This window comes from Marmota flaviventris, chromosome 4 (genome assembly GCF_047511675.1).
Source record: "Marmota flaviventris isolate mMarFla1 chromosome 4, mMarFla1.hap1, whole genome shotgun sequence".
NCBI classification, from domain to species: domain Eukaryota; kingdom Metazoa; phylum Chordata; class Mammalia; order Rodentia; family Sciuridae; genus Marmota; species Marmota flaviventris.
In genome coordinates, this window is record NC_092501.1 from 139702781 (window position 1) to 139723152 (window position 20372).

At 35.6% G+C, this 20372-nt stretch overlaps 1 protein-coding gene across 8 annotated transcripts in view; it reads right to left on the reverse strand.

Moving 5' to 3' along the window:
• The window catches only part of Fry (FRY microtubule binding protein), a 402948-nt gene that overhangs the window by 84214 nt on the left and 298362 nt on the right, over positions 1–20372 (reverse strand). For all 8 annotated transcript variants that reach the window (XM_071611568.1, XM_071611569.1, XM_071611564.1 and 5 more), the window contains 9 exons: positions 18976–19235; positions 18381–18570; positions 17645–17769; positions 15156–15213; positions 14229–14320; positions 13788–13960; positions 12477–12637; positions 11122–11232; positions 6906–7060 (listed from right to left, as the gene is read on the reverse strand). In XM_071611568.1, coding sequence (XP_071467669.1) covers positions 6906–7060; positions 11122–11232; positions 12477–12637; positions 13788–13960; positions 14229–14320; positions 15156–15213; positions 17645–17769; positions 18381–18570; positions 18976–19235 — 1325 coding nt within the window. The remainder of the gene's footprint in view (positions 1–6905; positions 7061–11121; positions 11233–12476; positions 12638–13787; positions 13961–14228; positions 14321–15155; positions 15214–17644; positions 17770–18380; positions 18571–18975; positions 19236–20372) is intronic.

Consider the following 20372-nt stretch of genomic DNA (forward strand, 5'->3'; position numbering starts at 1 on the left):
GAAAGAATCTATGTGTCGTGGATTGAACGAAGAAATTAAGTAGAGGAAAAGGAGGGGATAGGGTTAGGGAGCAGGTAGGTGCCAAAGATGACCAGCCAACTTTACCCTAAAAGGGGAAGAGCATCACTGCAGGATTCACAGTTAGGGAGGGAGGGAACGATGTTCATTTATGAAAAAATCACCCTGGATGTTTTGTGGAGCATGGAGTTTAGGGCCACGAGTGGAAGCTGTTCTGAGAATCCAAATACAGAATGACGAGGGGTGGAACTGGGGCAGGGACAGTAGAGCCAGAAAAAGCTACATACAAAAAACACTAAGGAGACAACATCAGGAAGACCTGGCAATTGTACCTGTGGGGTGGGAGCTGGGGGAAATAGGAGCACAGAGAACAGGTGATGGGCGATCAGCAGTATAAACAAGTGGGATGTGGAAATTAAATCCGTTTTTTCTTTCCATATAGTGTTATTTAAGATGGCATCTTTTCCCTATATATATATATTGCCTTAGTTTATTGTGGAAAAGAGGTTATAAATAGAAAATTCCCGGTAAGTTGAAAAATTAGTGACTAGAATGTAGTCTCTATCAAAGGGTGGGTGACTGGTATTTATTTTTGGGCAACCTTCAGAAAGCAAAAGAGAGTCAGGAAGTGAAAAGCATAACTGTTTTTCCTTTTTTGAATCTATATAATTACACTGTCTTGGAAGTTCTGTTTAGAGAAATCGGCCTTTTAGAAAGACATAGTTCCACTCTGGGGGAATCCCATTTTACAACATCTTCAATAAGAATTTACAGTGAGAATTGGTCAAGCACATGAAAAAGGTTCTGAATACATTTTCCTTCTAAATAATTCAAGTAACACAAAGGGCTGAGGGATCCTGTCTGAAGATGGTGCACTTGCATGGCTGGCAAGTTGGTGCTGGCTTTAGATAGGTGGATAAAATGAAATACAGAAATAAATCCATCTCCTCCTCCTCCTCTACCCCCTGCTGTTCCTACATCAGAGACAATTACTGTTTATGTATATATACACCCCCCCCCCCCCAACACACAAATGTATACATTGAAATATCCCTTCCCCAGTGCACAGCATTTTAAACATGATGTGAATATGCTGCTATATTTTTGATGGTCTGTTTTGTCACTGAATTATGGTTCACTTAAGTCTTAACAGCTGCATAGTGTTACCCAGGACAGAGATACCATAAGTACCCATTGTCACAGTGGATGCTGTGGTGAGTATCATTTTAGGCTGAGGCACTCCATCCTCCACCAAAGATTTGGCAGCCGATATTCCTGAGCTGAATTATTCTCTGAACACTGCTCTCAGCCCAGGAGATTTTCCTGGGCCAAGGTCATGCCTGCTACCCAGCAGCAGTCCCTGTGGGGCTAACTGAGGTTCTCAACTCTGCTAAGTCCTATGTCCTTCACTTCCCCATAGTCATGGGTCCTAAGGGCACCTCTAATAAAATCTCCACCACTTAGAACCAAATTCCCATCTCAGAATCTCTTTCCTGGGGAATCTCATCTCTGATGATGACAGACATTAAATCTCTTTTCAATTTTCCATTATTATAGTGCCACAAATACCCAATGTGCAAATATTTCTTTGAAAAAGATTTCTAGAAGAGCTCATGGAGGACCAAAGGGCACATTTAAATTTTTGGCAGATGCTGATACATCCTGTCTTTCAAAATGATTACTTTAAAATAAGTATTTTTCTAGATTTTTTTTTTTGGTATTGGGATGTTACACATGCACTCTTTCCTCTACATCCCCAGCCCGTTTGATCTTTAAATGAACACAGCATAAAATTGATGTGTCTGATGGGAACCTGGGGAAGGCTCACAGATGTGGAGTGAGAATGGACGGGGGTGGTGAGAATGATAAACAGTGCCTAATGTTTATGTCATGATATGCTTACTTTGTGCCAGGTACTGGGCCACGGCTTTGACCTAGCTTGTTATTTGATCTTCACAAAAAGCTTGAAAGGCTTAAAGAAGTTAAATACTTGCCTGAGGTCATGGAGAGTCCCTTACTTCTGAGCTCTCCGTGAGTTCAAATATGTTTGACTCTAAAGAATTCCAGCATTATTGGCCTCCTAGACTGCTGGCAATAGTGCACTCCATAGACGGACTAAATGGAATTCTTATAAACTGCAGCATCTGGAGACATACCTTTCTCACTGTGGAAGCAGAAAGGAAACTCCCTCCAAGTCCCCCAGCAGTAGACCCATGTCACCTATAGCTCTGCCTTACAACACTGAGATTCCACACAAAAATATTGATATACCAAGAAGCACAGGGAAGTATTGTTGGGTCACTGGGGATTTAGAGGCAGGAAGGAGGTAGACAAAGCCTCCCTCTTATGCAGGGCCGTGCACTTGACATATAATTAGGGCACTCACTGAGTCGCTTAAGACAGACATATGGAATTCATGCAGAAAAACACTGAAAGGAATAATAGATACAGGAAATGGAAGAAACCCAGAGAAGGAATAATCAGAAAGATTTCCAAGAGCAAACAGGCACAATAAAACATCTATACCTATATGCTTAAAATAGGTTTAGAAATGGAATCTTCTAGGTTCAGTATTAGTTATTCAACATGGTCAGAGGGTAAAATGAATAAACAGCTGTGATTATATGGGATACAAATAGATGATAAAATTAATGTAAAAGGTATATATGAGGAAAGAAGTTAAATGAGATATAAAACTATGTAGACAAAAGAAATTTTGAAAAATTTGGGTAATGCCAACTGGTTTGGCCATTTAGAACTATGTAACAAAGCTCAGGATGGCTTTGAGGCATTCTGAAGAGAAACAGAGATAACTAGTTGGTAGAGGGGATCACTTCACACTTTGCTCCTCTAACAGCCAGTGACTAATAACAGTGTTGATAGAGTGCTTCCTATGTGCAAGGCTTGAGACCAAGAGATCGGATTTTATATAATTCTTACTCTATTATAACTCCTATTTTATAAACGAGTAAGCATTTATAGTAGCTTGCTCAAGTGCACACAGCATGATTAGAGGCAGAGGGAGGATTTGAATCCAAGATAGTTTTGTTTGAGAGCTGGATTTGCCAAACTCTGTGCTCTCCTGAAATACTCCAGCTGGCAGACCTAGCCAAATGAGGCTACTCATCACTTGTTAGAAGTGTGATTGGCATTTGTGAATCATAAGCTGAACTTGTTTTCTTTTTCTTTCTTTCTTTCTTTTTTTTTTTTTTTAGTTGTAGTTGGACACAACAGCTTTATTCCACTTTTTGTTTATTTTTGTATGTGGTGCTGAGGATCAAACCCAGGGTCTCCAACGTGCGAGGCGAGCGCTGTACCACTGAGCCACAACCCCAGCTCCACTTGTTTTCTTTTTAATAGATAGATGTTATTCCCTTAAGAAATGGGCATTTGCTTTTTAGAATTCAAGTTTTCTAGGTTCAATTAAAATTAGGAAAGAATTAAAGATAAGGCAAAACAAACAATGACAAAATGGACCCCAGATTATGTTGGAGGACCAAAATAAGAACATTGGAATTCTCAAGTAGTGGCATGTGAAGAGCGAACTGATGAGTTAAGCCACAACTGGAAATGGCCTGTGCCCACGTAGAGCAGTGTGTTCACCTTGACCCGCAACCACAGAAAGCCTGTTGGTCGTGCACACGTTTCCCATCTGTTGCACACTGGTTTCATTTGCACTTGAGGGGAAGGTTAATAAGTCCGTGCACAGAAGCTAACGAGTTATTGGAATTAAAACCGCCTGACAGGTCAGCTATTTTCTTTTGTGCTAAATTATAGTACTAAGCTGCACTTCATAGCTTAATCAAATATTCACACATATTTTGGAAAAAATTCTTCAGAATTCATATTGTCACTTCTACTATCACGTTTCTCTTCACTTCTCTTGGTCCTGTTTTCAATATCGCCAGAGGCATAGCACAGCACAGCTTTACTGTTTTTTTTTTTTTAGTTATACATGGACACAATGTCTTTATTTTGTTTATTTATTTTTATGTGGTGCTGAGGATCGAACCCAGTGCCTCACACATTCGAGGCAAGTGCTCTGCCACTGAACCCCAGCCCCAGCCCACAGCTTTACTGTTTTGACTGGAGACCGTAAGTTCACAGTGGACACACAAACACATACACACCTACTTCTACTTCTAGTAAAGAAACCAAAACAAACAATGTGGAGAACTGATTTCCCACTCATTATCTCAGCTAATGAATACAGGCATTGATAAATTTAACTATGCAAAATGGCTAATTTCCTCTTCAAAAACTCAAGGTAGAAAACTGAAACTGACAAGAGGATTTAAAAAAAAATTCAGTCTTTTAGGTATTTTAAAGTCAGTCATTATTCAGCCATAAAGAAGAATGAAATTATGGCATTTGATGGTAAATGGATGGAACTGGAGACTATCATGCTAAGTGAAATAAGCCAGACCCCGAAAGTCAAAGGTCTAATGTTTCCCCTGATATGAGGAAACTAGTCCAAAATAAGGTGGGGGAGAGAGAGAGAGGAAGGGGAGGGAGGAGGGACAGTGTGAGGAAGAACAGTGGAAAGACTCTGAGCTAACTTTCCTATGTACATATATGAATACACCACAGTGAATCTCACCATTGTGTAAAGACATTAATAAAAACCCTATAAGTAAATAGCAGAAAGATCAGCGGGAAGGGAAGGGGGGGAGGGGGAGGGGGAGGAGGGAAGGGAAAGAAGAGATACAGGAAACTGAATGAGAACCAATTATATTCCATGCTTTTATAATTATGTCAAAATAAATCCTGATGTTATACATAATTAAAAAGAATCAATAAAAAGAAAAAAAACACATAAAAAGACAATTGTTACTGAACCTTAATAAATGAAACTTCAATATTCTTCTAAAAATCAATCCGGCCTATGATCATCCTCAGTGGAAAAGGAGGGGGTAATTATTTATTTTACAAGAAGGATTCTTTGCTTTAGAAGATGACATGTAGGAGTTACTACACAGAGAACTTGAGAAATTTAAAATATGACTCAGTTTGTATAAGACTTTTTGGGAACATACTTCATAAGATAAGGCAAATAGCTTATCTCAGAAGCAAACTTACAGAAACAAAGCAAAAGCTGGAAACACCAGAACTGCTCTTGAAAAGAAAGAAATGCTGAAAACATGAGCACAAAGATTGCTTCAGCCCCTCTGGAGCCTGTCTAGACTACCAGGCGAATTTACGGAGAAAGAACGAATTTAGAAAGGGAGGAGAGCCAACTCCTTAAATTCTGAAACTGTCTTGTGGTCTGAATGGTCTGCGAGACAAAACAGTTGAGGATGATGTCTTCAAACATCTACCAGTAACAAAGGATTTTATAAGCCAGTAACCAGGAGTATTGCTGAAGTTGAGACTATCTTGATAAATTCATGAAGCATTGCTTTGTGTCCCCTAAGGAAAAAATACCTAGATTTTAGTCAGAGGCATGTGGTGTGGTATTTTTGAGATGGTTTTGCAGTGAAATAAATTTGACTTATGATAGTTCATATCAAGACTGTTGGGAAAAATGGCAGTGAAGAGAGGAAAACTGTTACTTTTTTTTCCTTCATTTAATCAAAGAGGTCTCAGTCTCAGATTGAAGTACAATTTTAAAAAATCTGAGAATCATGTAAATAAAACTTTACTTTTAGAACCCTGAAATATCTAAAAAAAAAAAACACACTAAAGAATTTTTTTTTTTGTAACAATGTTATTTTGGCAATGTCTAGTAGATACAATTTTTAGTAATTCTTATATCAAGAAATAAAATTTGATAGGAAATCAGACAGTGGAGGTTTTTGTCACATGCTATAATTTTTATGGAGAATAGTATATATAAATAATTCTGCTACTCAGATTATGGACAGTAAAATCTTTAGACATAAAAAGTTATCTATTTTTTTTAAAGAAAAAGAATTTTAAGAGAAATCTGTCTCTTTAAATATCATGCTCATTTTGGGTACATTGAAAGTAGATGTCTTCTAAAATACTGGTCTTATTAATTTAGATCCATAATAGGTTGAAATTTAAAGCTAATTCACTTTTATTCCCTTGATCCATTAGTTCAAGATGGCTATTTAAAATGCAAAATTTAATTTAAAAAGGAAAATTGATGTTCTATGTGAGTCTTTTCAAAAATAAACTTGAATTGCATTCTCTTAAATTTTCCAAGATACAAATTCTTCCTTAGGGATTTGTGATCTGGAGGCTCTTTATTAACCCTTTCATCTCAGCTATAAAATTATTTTCCTCAATGAATTGTAGTGCTGAAGAACTTCATTAAATGACTCATTTATATAACAAGGGCTACTGTTTTAGTCTTGGGGCTGGGGTGTAACTCAAAGGTAGAGTGTATACTTGGTTTGATGCAAGTCCTGGGGTTAATCCTCCCCAAGGAAGTGTTATCTATGGAGTGTAGGGTGTCACAGGTCCTTCTGTCATTTCCTGCACCCTTATCCTGGCCCTATTTCTGAAGTTTTGGACAAAGAAGATTTCAATATCTTAGGTTGCTTCCTGGGTTTGATTTAGTCTACAGATGGCTGAAGAGCTGACAGTTCATACCTGTCATAGACATTTCTAGACATTCCTTTAACTCCTTAAATGTATCTTTATCATTTTCAAATTCAGCTCTCATACTTCACTGTGAATTTGTGAACAATTCAAAAGGATACTATAACAACAAATCAGTCTCCTGATCAAATGAGAGAAATCAATGTAACTTCAATTTTAAAGGGGGTAGTTTATCTGCTGGGGACAAGTAAGGCACTTTGTATTCTCATAAGATTTTCTCTACTCAGATAATTGCAAAGCAGTCAGCTCTCAATCATTCATATTGTGAACAGCAACCTTTACTATACTTGCCATCAGCCTCTAATTACAAAAATTCATACCTGCTTCCACATACAGTTGCTATGGCTTTGAAGCAGCCGGATGCAAGTTGGTAGGAACCTGTGTAGCATCGGTCAATGGCCCAATTAAAAAGGTTTATTTGATCAGGATTAAGTTCCAATAACAAGACGACAACTTCACAGCCAAGTTGATGAACCTGAATACACAGAACAAAGCAATTACTCATACTTACTGCAAGAAGGTTCTAAGAAAGACACAAGATTAAGGTTAGCCAGTATAAATTGGGTAAAACAAAAGTGGAGACAGAGCATTCATTTTGTTTAATTTTCATGCCACATATTTTTCTCTAAGAGGATCTTATGTTGTAAACAGAACTGACATGTAATAAATTAATTAACTCTAAATTTAACTCTAGGGAAATCTATTATGTAGAATACACTCATTCTCAAATTTTTAACCCTGAAAAGGTTATGTTATTGGTAATGTTTCTTTTTTTGCATTTAAGATATTTCTGATAAATATATTCATTTGGTTTAAATCAAATACAAAAATGGATAATCTTCATGTATATGAAGTCTTTTAAGGAAAAAAAATCAGAGAATATGATTATGAGTCTTGATTATAAAATATACTGTGTGAAGCTCAGCTACCAATCTTTCAAATAGGGTTATAGTCTCTTAGTGGGAATAAGTCAAAAGATATACTATAGAACACCAATTAATAGTGATAGACCATATTCTTGAAAATTGCTGAGTGCATATTAAGTTTTCTCATGCTCCAAATGATAACTATATGAGCGAATACAGAGGAACTAGATTTAAACATTACAGAATATATATACTTAAATCATATGCATATTACATATTTAAAAATATGTTGTATATGATAAATACAATTTTATATGTTAATTAAAATATAAATTTGAGAAAAAAGAAATATAGTTTCAATAGATTAGTTGTAATCAGAGGCTTTCATATGGAAAAATACTACACTGGATACAACACTTCATTGAAAATTCCTGAAGCTACTGTCAAAATATTGGAAGGTCAGTGAACACGCACGTTCATCCAAGAGAAGCCTGGTGCCTCAAGGCTATATCCCCCTCATAAAATAACATCTTCCCATCTTTTCTTGAAATTATCCAGTCTCCTTGCCAGTTGCAACCATGTGGAAATCAAATAATCTGGATTGTTTGTTTACTTGCAGGGTCTGGGTCCAGAAGGGAATGATATTCTAATTGGATGGACAAGCAACTCCAACCTAGCTGTTTCCATCCCCCTTATATAATTTGCAACAGATAAAAGCTGATGATAGTACTGCAAAGGATCTGAAGATAACTTCAAAGTTAAGTTTGACTTGAAAGAAAATCAGCAAGTTTTTGTTGTGCTTTAGAAACTTTACATTGAAGTATAAAATGCATAGATAGTATATAAGTATATGATGAATTATCCTGAACACACAAGTGTGCCCACCACCAGATCAGATCAGAATATTACCACACCACTGAAGACTCTTGTGAGCACTCTCTTAATCAATAGCCTCTTTCTCTTTCCCCGATGCAACCACTACCTGACTTCTACCACTATTAATTAGTTTGGGCAGTTTTTTTCAGTTTTTCAACTTTATATTAATGGAGTTATACAGTATATAATTTTGTGTCTCATGTGATTTTAATTTGCATTTCCCTGATGCTACAGACTAGAGTTCATGTGTTAAATCCTAAACCTGAATGTAATAGTATTCAGAGATAAGTCCTTCAGGAGGTGATGAGTCCTACCATTAAGTGCTCATATGAATCTGATAACTATCTTAATAAAAGGAATCCCACATAACTTCCTTCGACCACCTGAGGATCCAGCAAAAAGATGGCCATCTAAAAGCCAGGAAGTGGCCCTTACTAGACACCAAATCTGCCAGCATCTTAATCTTAAGAGTCCCTTGTCCCCACAACAGTAAGAAATAAATTTCTATTGTTGTTAAGTCACCCAATCTATGGTATTTTGTTAAAAATGCCTGAATGGACTAAGATACCTGATTGTTAATGGGCTGGAGAGTTTTTTATGCTTCTTGGACATTTAGATAACTTCTTGTGAATTGCTTAAATTTCTTGCTCATTTTTCTATTGAGTTTGTATATATCTATTTGTAGGGGTTGTTTATATATTCTAGATAAAAATCCCTTCTTAGTTATGTGTTACAAACATCTCTATTAGTAATGCATTTAATGGTGTGCTTTGACAAAAGTTATTAATCAGTCCTTCCTTATAGTTAGAACTTTTTGCATCCTGTTTAAGAAATCTAACCCTAACTCCAGAATGAAGATATTCTTTTATATTATTTTCAAGAAACTTCAGTATTTTAGATGTTACATTTAGATCTACAATCTACCTATAATGCAGTTTTGGATATAGTGTGAGGAAGGAATCAATTTATGCTTTTTAATTTTTTAAAAAATATGGTTATTCAAATAACTTGTTGACAAAAACACTTATTGAAAAAAACTTCCCTTCCCCACACCTCTGTAGTGCCACCTTTGAGGTAAATAAAATGTAAATATACGTGATTCATTTCTTGCCTCTCTATTCTACTTAATTTATATATTTATCTATTTTCAGGTCAATATTTAGTGTTTTAACTACCATAAGTTTATGATAAGTGTTGATTTTTGCTAAAGTAAATCCTCTTGCTTTGCTTATGTTTTTAAAAATTATCTTACCTTTCTTGGTCTTTTACATTTCCATATATATATTTTAAAAAGAACATGTCAGTTGCCACAAACATCCTGCTAGGGTTTTGACTGGGTTTGTAATGTCTCTATCATTTTGGTGGAAAACTGACAGCTTTATAATATTGAATTTTCTAATTCATAAATATGGTCCTTTTACCATTTATTAGATCTTTAATTTTTCTCATTAAAGCTTTATATATTTCTATGTAAAAGGGCTTTATACATTTTTCTTTGATGTATTCCTAAGTATTTAATGTTAGTTCCTAATTAAAAATGCTATTATAAATGGTATAATGTTTACAATTTTTTTCCTAATTGCTTAGTGCTATATATTGAAATATAACTGACTTTTTTTTCATTTTTATCTTTCATTCAGCAGTTTTGCTAAATAAATCTATAGATTCTTTTGGATTTCCTGTATACGAATTGTGTCATTTGTGAATAATGAGTTTTATTTCTTCTTTTTCACTTCTCGTATTTTTTTTCCTATGAACTGGCTAGGATCTCTAGCATAACAGTGATGGAGGTGGTAAAAGGTGGACTTTCTTGGTCATTCTAATCTCAGAGGGAATACTTTCTATATTAACTGGTAAGCATGATGTTTACTACAAAGGTGTATTTTTTTAAACAGACACCCTTTATCAAACATTCTTTTCTTGGTTGCGCTAGTTTTTCCTCATTAGTGAGGAATGATTTTCTTCTGTTGTGTTTTTCTGAGAATTTGTCTACTTAATCTAAAATTTCAAGTTCATTGGCATCAAGATATTCATGTGTTCCCTTTTACTTCTACTATGTAGCATCTGTAGTAATGCTCCTATTTGCATTAGACGTCTCTCACTGTTTTCTTGACCAGATCTGCCCTCTATTAATTTTATTAGTCTTAACAAATTCAATTTTTGACTTTAATGATCATTAGCACTAATTTTTTTCTCTTTATTAATTTTTGTTATCTCTATTCTTTTCTTTGTTGTATTTTGAGTTTGATATGCTATTTTTTTTTTTCTAACTTTCTATGATGGATGCTTAGGTCATTGATTATCTGCCTTTTTTCTTTCTCCTACATGCATCTAAGTCAATATATTTCAAATATGTTTCTAAGCAAGGCTTTATTTATAGCCCACAAATTTAGTATGTAGTATTTTCATTATTCTTCAGTTTAAAACATTTTCTAGCTTCCACTGTTATTTATTCTTTCACCACTGATTATCTGGAAGTGTTTTTTTAAAGTTATCTTTTTATTATTCATTACTAGCTTAATGTTACTAGGAATAGATAACAGAATCTGTATCATTTTAATGATCTGAATTATGTGAAACTTGCTTTATGACCAGTTTATGGTCAATTTTGGTAAATGCTACTGTGTTTTTGATCCTGGTGTATCATAATGCAATGTGAACAACCCATAAACCTACACTAGCATAGCTGACGTGGGAGGAAATTGTGTTGTAAATGATGCTTCCAGAGTTCAGGAATTCAACGAGGCAAAACTCCAAAGACATTTAAAAACAATATATTTTTGCTACTACTTACTCTTAAATCTTGACAAGCCAGAATGTTGTCAAGCCACTTATATAGGTATCCATCTGGGGAAAGGCCCACATTGTCGAAAACAGGGCCACAACACAATACTGCTGACATTGCCTGATAATAAAAGACAATAAAACAAGGACATGAAACCTGGAACTGTAATGGTATTACATCCAGCTGACTTTATAAGACGTAACTGCCAGAAGTACAGATGATGAGGTTCTATGAAGGCAGTTATTCCTCCAAGATTTTAAAGCATTCTTTAGCCAAATCAATAAAAATATCATATTCCAAACTTGGTTTTTAAATAAACATTAAAAGTTTATCAATTTAGCTATGTGATTTTTACAATTACAACAAATCTTTATATGATGAAAAGTATTTAAAACAAAATGAACACTTCATAATATGTAAAATAAACTTTCTTTCAATGATTTCAAGTGAACAATTTCTGCTTATAAGATATATTTATATCTTCAAATTTTGTTTTTATGTCAGATATTAGACTAATGTACTGCATTGAAAACCTATGAAACAGCAAAATAAATAATTATGATCCTAATCAAAGGTAAAAAAAATAAAATAAAAAGACTATAAATTTTGGTTCCTTGAAGTGATTGGGGAAACAGAGGATTCTGACTTAAACATGGTAGGACCAGATGTCTGTCAAGTTCATCATTTCCATTAACTGTGCTGAGCTCAAAGTTCACCTGAATCAGTTATGGTGCATATGACAGAGCTGATAGGCAGTTACTTTTCTAAAAGACATTAGGCTATAAGGATCATATTTCTGCTGATTTTGAAAAGTCCTCATAGTATGGAAACATTTCTCGCAGTGTGCTAAGGAAAGGAGAAGAATAAAAGGGGATTTGAACCTGAGGTGAATCTGTTTTTTTTTTTTTTTAAGGTTGGAAGTCAATTGACAAAACAATGACTTAAAGAGTAAGTAAGCAAAACCATATGGTCTCAGATAGGAGAAACACTGGATAAAAGTGAGAGCTTTAAAAAGCTTAACATTTTCAAAGTGTGAGCCCAGGTGGAATATTAACATTCACCTATTGACCTATGTTAATGTGTATATTTGGAAGTTTCTGAGATCAATCTATGTATTTATATGTGTGTGTCCATTTTTTTGCATGTACATTTCTATTTTGTTAGATCACATCATGTTACTTACTTTAACTGTATTTATTTTTTTGTCATCGTAGGGATTGGGCCCAGGGGCTTTACACACACTAGGCAAGTGCTCTACTACTAAGCTACACCCCCAGCCCTTATTTTCAAGACATGGCTGTTAGTTTAAGGATGGAGATCATTGATCTGACCAATGCCATTCAGCAAGAAGACACATCCCCTACCTTTAATGCACAATACTGGTATCTTGTAATCTGATGATTTCTGTCACTGTAACGATCCAGAGGTGTGAACATGATGCTGAAGGGTCCTGCCCACTGGCTAAATAAGATGAAGAGATGGTGCCTCAAGCTTTGCTGGGGGAAGAGAAATCTTCGGTGGTGCACTGGGGAGGAAAACAGAGTCAGGGTGTACTGACTGGGTGCAGTCTATATCAGGACTGTGTGAGGTTCTCAAGTTTTGTGAAAGGAACACTCTCATTTTCTAAGTCCACTTTTCTTCCCTTCCCTTTCTTCCATTTTTTTAAAAGTTTTTGACGCATGCTAAACATGTGCATTTCCACTGAGCTACATTCCCAGCTCCCTAACTCCGGTTTTCTTTAGTAATGAAACTTGAGTTTTTAAAATCATTTCTTTCTACATGTGCACTTTTCCTCCCTTCATGTTGCAGCCAACTGCACCTTGACTCAGAGTGGGAAGGAGAGACAGACCACAGGACCTGCAGACACTCTCTTCACACTGACAGCTAAGATGACTCCTAGTCAGCTGTTTCTCACAGATGACAACTTTTCCTATTGCTGCTCCCTGTTGTGAGGAAGGACTGTGAAATGCAGTATAGACTGTAACCCAAATCCTAACTTAGGATCTTCAAGGATGAGGAACAGTGGTAAGAAGGTTAGTAACACCAAAATAATGAAAAGTGGCCACATGACTTGAGTTTCAGCTTTTTGTAATTAAACAAAAAAGCACTTTTTATATGAAACTGACAAATGAAAATATTTCATACCCATTTGCCCTGTGGTTCTCTCAATAGTGTAATACTTAATTACATTATTAACTAAGATAGTTCTCTCAATAATGTAATACTTAAATCAAATGTAAAATATATTAAAGTGATGTAGAATTCTACTCCATATGTTGATGAGGTGGCAGCAGAGAGCAGGAATATTGCTGAAATTATATGTCCGTCAATTAGCACAGAGACAATGTGATAAAATGAAGCTTGTATGAATGTTTCCTCTGAATTATTTCCTTCCTATAAAAATCATAAGAGCTCCTTTTCAGATGGGAACCCCCCAAAAAAATAGAAATGACAAGTACAAAACCCAGTCTGATTCCTGTTATTCCCTTTCCAATTCTGTGCTGAGCTATGACAACCTGTTCTAACATGCATTTCCAAGTATCTCAAAACAAACAATGAATCTCATCCTAGATGGGCATGCGGGCTAGGAGAATTGAAGAGGAAAGCAGAGTCCAAAGGAGCACAAGTGGTTTTTCCAAGCATGAAAGGTAATTTGTAAAGATGTATCACTGCACCTGGAACGCACTGAATCAAGTTGGCAACCATGGCACTAAAATGTGCCCGGATATCTTTAAGAATTTCAACTTCTTTGTCATTTTCAGCTTCTAGGAGCATGCGGGTCAAGTCCACGTATTCTAAGAACAACGCTCCAAGAGCTAATGTATCCCGTTCTAAGGCTCCATTTGTGCTGGAATAAAAGAAAAAAAAATATCAAACTTTTAGACCATCAAGTCTTTACATCAAAGTAGCACAGGCGTCATGAAAAATAAGATTCACATCAGGATTCGTGGAGTAAAATCTGTTCTGTTTATACAGTGTAAGAAGAATATGGAAAAAGTAGGCTTTAAAAAAACTTTTTTGAGTTAATATATGTAAGAGAAAAGAGAGAGATGAAACAGAAGACCAAAAGGCTAGTTTGGTGAGGAGAGACCAACTCAGTAGAATTTTGTTCCTACCTGTCACTTATGACACCAGCATCAGCCAGAAGCTCAAAAATGCGAAGTAACTGTAGCCTTAACAAGTCCCGCCGTTCTCGGCGCTTCTTGTTCTGTGTAGAAGGAGGTAATAGCACTCACAGTCACGGGCAAAGACGTCGGGGGGACTATACTTTAGGAGACTACTACAGAAAGGCAGCGTCTAGTACTTTCACTTTTTAAACATAAAAGACAACATGCATTTTCCTTATTCCTAATGCTTAGACACAATGCTTGCTGATCAGAAGTGAGGCAATAAATACACCTAAGGGGAGAATGCTGAGAACTAACAAGCCTCGTTTCCCAGATGTTCCCAGTGGTGAAAGATTGAACCCCTGAAACTAGTGGAGTGGGACAGGGGACACTGAGAATCCCATCAAGTCTGGTCATAGACGTAACACTGTGTGTCTAATTGCTGAATTTTTGCCATTTGTTATCATCATATCTACTGTATGGAAAGCTTCTTTTTTGGTCATTTTACTAATCCTGGTACATAAGTGAACTTTGAAGTGGACTCACTTCAGGGAAAATAATGTATCAGATACCAAATGAAACAAATAGTTTTCTTGGCCATTGACTTTCTTGTAAACAAACGAGCAAACTAAAAACCGACTTAAATTTTAACTCAAACCTTTTGCAAAAGAATGTAATAAAACAATATATACAAGACTAAATTGTTTTGAATTATATAGTTAGGACACAACATGCTTTAAAATTGGAACCATAGTATACTAAATACTTGAATATTGAAAAGTAAGGAAAATGACAAATTTTGGTAAAATATTAAGAATTACTATTAAAGGCATGTGGCGGTGTTTGCATTCTTTAGGAGAAGCTACTAGAATTGATTTAAATTCATGCCACTGTCCAAATAAGCCAAGTCTTAATTATTGAAATTCAAAATCCTACCTCTGGTCTTCTTTCTAGAGCCTCTTTCATTAATGGATGAAGTTCTTCTACCAATTCTCTATGGAGGCAAAAGATTCCATTTGAAATTCATTGTTATTGATACAAAAATTGTCACCAAATATGTCCATTCAATCCTAAATTCCTTGCTTTTTTTTCATTTTGCTTCTGATATAATAATTTTCTGACTGCTCCAAAATTCCCCATCATGTGGTGAACTGTAGGGTACTGGTCTATACTTTGTATTACTGGTCTTAATCCCAGTGCCGTGCATGTAATTTTGGCTTAATATATACCTGTTGACTTGGTTGTGATTTAATATTCTGGTGATCCTTTTGGCAAAAAAACCTTATCTGAACAATTAAACAAGGAATATTTTTCGAGTGCTTACTAAATTTACTATGAGCTATGAAACTGAAAATAAATATAATTGAGTCTCTATACACAAGAAAATTTCAGGACAATTAGAGAAAAGAGATGGGTGTAATTGTTCTGAGCTAACATTGGGATACATGCTCTGGAGACTATTTTCAGTTGATTTTAAATATGAAATCCTTGGATTTCAGAGCTAAATTTCTTTATTTGAGCTATATGATAAATAAAAATTATGACAGGTACTAAACTAGTGAGGTTGCCATCAAAATGATTTTTCCTGTGTGGTGAAAATATGTTTGATCATTTTAACATACATTGTATATCATACATATATACCCTTCACCTGTCCCCAGAATCTCTAGTTTTTAGATTTATACTTGTCAACCTATATAGTTAGAAATAACTTCTGAATTAAAAATTTCAGAAACAACTTCTGAATTGCTATGTCAAAACTCAAGATTATGAGTTCCAGCTTGTCACCAGACTAGTACTAACTTAGTCTATAATATATGGCATGGTTGAAAATTGCAGTTTCTGGTAGGATATTCTATGCTGCTTGCCATCACCCTCTAAGGAAATCCAAGGACAGGAAGGCACAAACCCAGTGGCATTTTGCACTGAGAGACAGAAAATCTGGTTTCTAGTCCTAATTTTTCTAATACATATGCTAGGATTTCTTTATCAAAGAAATACGAATAAGGGCTAGGGTTGTAGCTCAGAGGCAGAACACTTGCCTACCACGTGTGAGGCACTGGGTTCGATCCTTATACCACATAAAAATAAACAGATAAAACTAAGGCACTAAAAAATATGAATCATATTAATAGTCTCCTCTACAGAACAGATTCTAGTTTCCAAATGTTACTTATGTGCATGGAGTGCCTATTTACATTTAATATATCGTCTCAGGAAATCTATGAGATGTATTCTATTATATCATTTTTTTTTTTAAATTAAAGAGATGCACTTTATTTCTATTTGTTATACCAACTTTACAGTTGAGGAGACTGAGGCTTAGGGACATTAAGTTTTCCAGATGCACATGGTGGTGGGGTTAAAAAATGTCACCTACCTCCATGAATAGTGAAAGGACAAAATATGCAAAAAGATTTATGTTCTATGGGAAAGAACTTTAGGTCATTTCATCATTATTATTGTTACAATATCTATATAATATATATCTATATATTATATTATATATAATATTATTGTTATTCTATCTTTTTATAATAAATATGTTAAGATGAAGCTTAATTTTAGCTAATAAACTAAAACTAGTAAAATGCTGGTTCACTGGAACTCAAGAAATGAGAACCCCAAATTTTTATTATTTTTTAAGGATAAAAATCTGATTGTCAGTGAATAACTTAATGGGTCTTTTTCAGTTATTTCTGAAACATCTCAATAATCTTTATTTTTCAAATAGAGTTTCTCCTAGATATTTGAAGTTTTCCCTTTTCCCTCTCCATGGAAAATTTTGATACATATTTTTTTGTCCATGTTGGATTTCATTGCTTAGCTAATACCATCAGAAGCAGCCCAAAGGAACATTTTACAATGCCTTTTTCAAAATACTTTGATGCTGCCTCATTGGAATTTTTATTTGATTGCTGATGCAAGATGCAAAATAAAGGAATCCAGAAAATCAGGTTTGCTGTTGCTCTTAAGGCAAGAGAAAGTACCTTACAGAAAAATCAGCCAGCCAAATTGAAAACACTCAAAAGGGTTCTACCCATGCATCACCTTTAAGAGTCTATTGGATAAATGGCAGATGAACAGATACTGTTATTATTTGATATCACAGCCTCTGAGCAGTCTGGCAAACTGGGGATTGATGGGGAGTCGTCTTCATTTATAGTTAATTAAAACAAAGCTTGCAAGTGAAATCAGATCTGAGAGGTAAAAATCAAAGCTGCAATAACTAAAAGTGAAATGTGAGGCAGTTGCAAGGAACACTCATTACGTGCACATCAACCAAAGAAGACAAAGGAAATCGCACGAAGCCTACGAATTCTCCAGGTGCACACCAATACATACACGCAAACTCAAGCTAAGAAAAGCAACTACAATAGCAGCAGCATGTATGCATGTAGAAAAAGTCATTAAGACTACTGTACCTGAAAACAAGGGAATTTGTTCTTCCAAATCCTAAAACTAAGGACTCTGTGATCTCAATGCTCTCTAGTCTCATCAAAGGCACCAACTGCTTTAACAGAACTCCCACCGATGGGGTGCCTATGGCCTGAAACAAGTTGATTAAAAGTGAAAAAGAGGTAACATGGTAACTGATGGTTCCTTTCATCACATGAGGATTCCATTATAACAGTTTCAAAGTACTGAGCCACATCCCAAGGCACTGCCATCATTACAGGAAAAAAATGCACGAATTTAATACAGAACAAGGAAGGTAATTCCCAACTGGGACACAAAATTCTAAAGACAATTTTTTTTTTTTATAACAGTCATCATCTTTTTTTAACCATATAAGTCTATAAAACTATTGGAACAACACCATTTAATCAAGGCATGGTTTAAAGGTGAAAAGTTGGTGAGAAGTGAGAGAAATATGGTATGTAGAAAACAAATATGACCTCAGGGCACTCAGAAATACAAGTCACTGAATGGTCTTAAGCAAGTTTCTCAACTTCTCTTTATCATCGGTTCCCTTCTTGCCAGAGAGGAGTAATAAATTATTCACATAAACACTCAATGGAATTTAGAAATGTGTAGGATGAAAATCTGATCCCATAATACTCCAGATGGCAGGCACAGTGCAATTTGCACTGGGAACTCTAGACAAACAAGCTAAAAAAAAACCTTACAGAATAATTCTTCTGAAGCATGTCATGTCACCTTGTTATCGTAGCTCACTGTACCATCAGGCGTGGTCGCCATTATTTCTGGAGTGGAAGCTCGTAAATGTCCTGGGCTCATAATACTGGGTTTTGCGACTCCAAAACAGAGAATAAGGTAGTTTCTCCACAAGGTAACATAGTTGTCTCCACTGCCCGCAGTGCTGGTTTTCTTGGCATTAATTGGGCTGCTAGAATCAGGGAGTCAAAAACAAGAGTGAAACTAAGCCCTTGATTTTAAATATCACTTGTTAACGAAAGATCACAAGAAGTACTCAGCTAGACAGCCGTCTGTCAAGGATGTTGTTCAGGGAATATCTGCACAGGATGAGAAGCTGAGCGAATAGAAAGTTATGGCCCCTTTCATCATTTAGAGTCTAAGATTCTATACATAGATAATCATACTGATTACTAAGGGAAAAAAAATTGCTCTAGAGAAAGACTTCTTATCTGTTGTTACTCAATGTTAAGAATCCTGGGTAGGAAACTTAGAAATTAGAAAGGATCATACTATTCCATTTTCTTATATAAAATAAAAATTTAAGAGAGCAAATGGTAAAATAAGCAAAACAGAGGAAAACACACAGCTGCCTTACTTGGGGTCCACCAGAGGCATCACTGACTGGAGCCGAGTGAAGGCATAAGGCCAGGCATAGCTGAGGGCTGTGGGGCAGTGCTTGGGCAAGTTCTCCTGCCGGAGAAAGCTGAAAAGGCAGAGGACCCAGGGGTCTTTGACGGACTGTGCAAATATCCAGACGTGGGAAGGGCTCTTCACATCATAATGGCTATTGACCAGGACTGCATTCCATTCCACCAACCACTGCAGATCCACGTTGTGGGTCAGCGGTAACGTTGCCTGCAGACACAGAGGTAGGCAGTCAATCAAAGCTGAACTGAAATGACCCATCCTCACCAGGATGAGTGCACCTTCTTCCATACCACAGATCTGCCATTTTAAAATCTCAAAAGTTAGTTATCTCTGAGATTCATAAATGTGTTTTAATCCCTGCATCAGTGTGTATGTGTGTGTGTGTGTGTGTGTGTTAGCTGTGATCTTCTTTATATTTACTCAGACGGAAACACCTTCCCTTTGATTTAGAGAGATGGTTTAGCATAGTCCCTTTTATGAAGGGCATTTTACTGATGATTTTTGAGATAACTACTTACTCTCGCCCTATGATAGCAAGCAAAAATAATGTTTCAAAACATCTGGAAGGTTATCTATATTATATAATATATCACATAATATTATACATACTTGATATGTAATATAGCTATACATATATATTTTATATTGTATATATTATATATCTTAAAAGAGAATGAAATATAAGAACTGATATATACATATATCAGTAATATATAATATCTATAAAAACTGATAATAAGTGGTATAATACACATATATGTAATAAATATCAGTTCTTATATTTCATTCTCTTTTAAGTGCAGATACCAATGTTTTGGGGACACCAATTTTCAAACGATCTAGCTGTTACACCAGGAGGAGACACTTCCTCCATGTCTGTTGGGCATCATCTCAGGATAAGGGATAATGGATGCAGAAACACCTGGCATGAAACGGGCACTGCTTCCCATTCCTCTTTCCCCACCTCTGTGCATCTTTCTAAGTGCAGAATTGTTGACCTCAAGATTTTGATTCTAATAAACAGAACAAAATCACAAGAACAAAATATGAAGGCACCCCCAGGAAAGTAAGATATGCATATAAAAGAATTAAAGTTGACAGTTCCGTTCCATGCTAAAAGAATTGGAACTTCCAAAAATCAGCAGACAACTTCTATACTGTGGTGGAGGTCCGCAGTGCCTGGCTAACAGTTTAATAATTATTATGATGTCCAGAAGCAAGCACAGGACTACTAAAAACAGGGCTCTGTGTTCAATCTCAGTTAAAAAAAGCTAAGAAAAGCTAACAAATGTCTTCAGAGTTTGTATTCATTTATAACTTCTGACAAGTATCTGCATCAGGCGT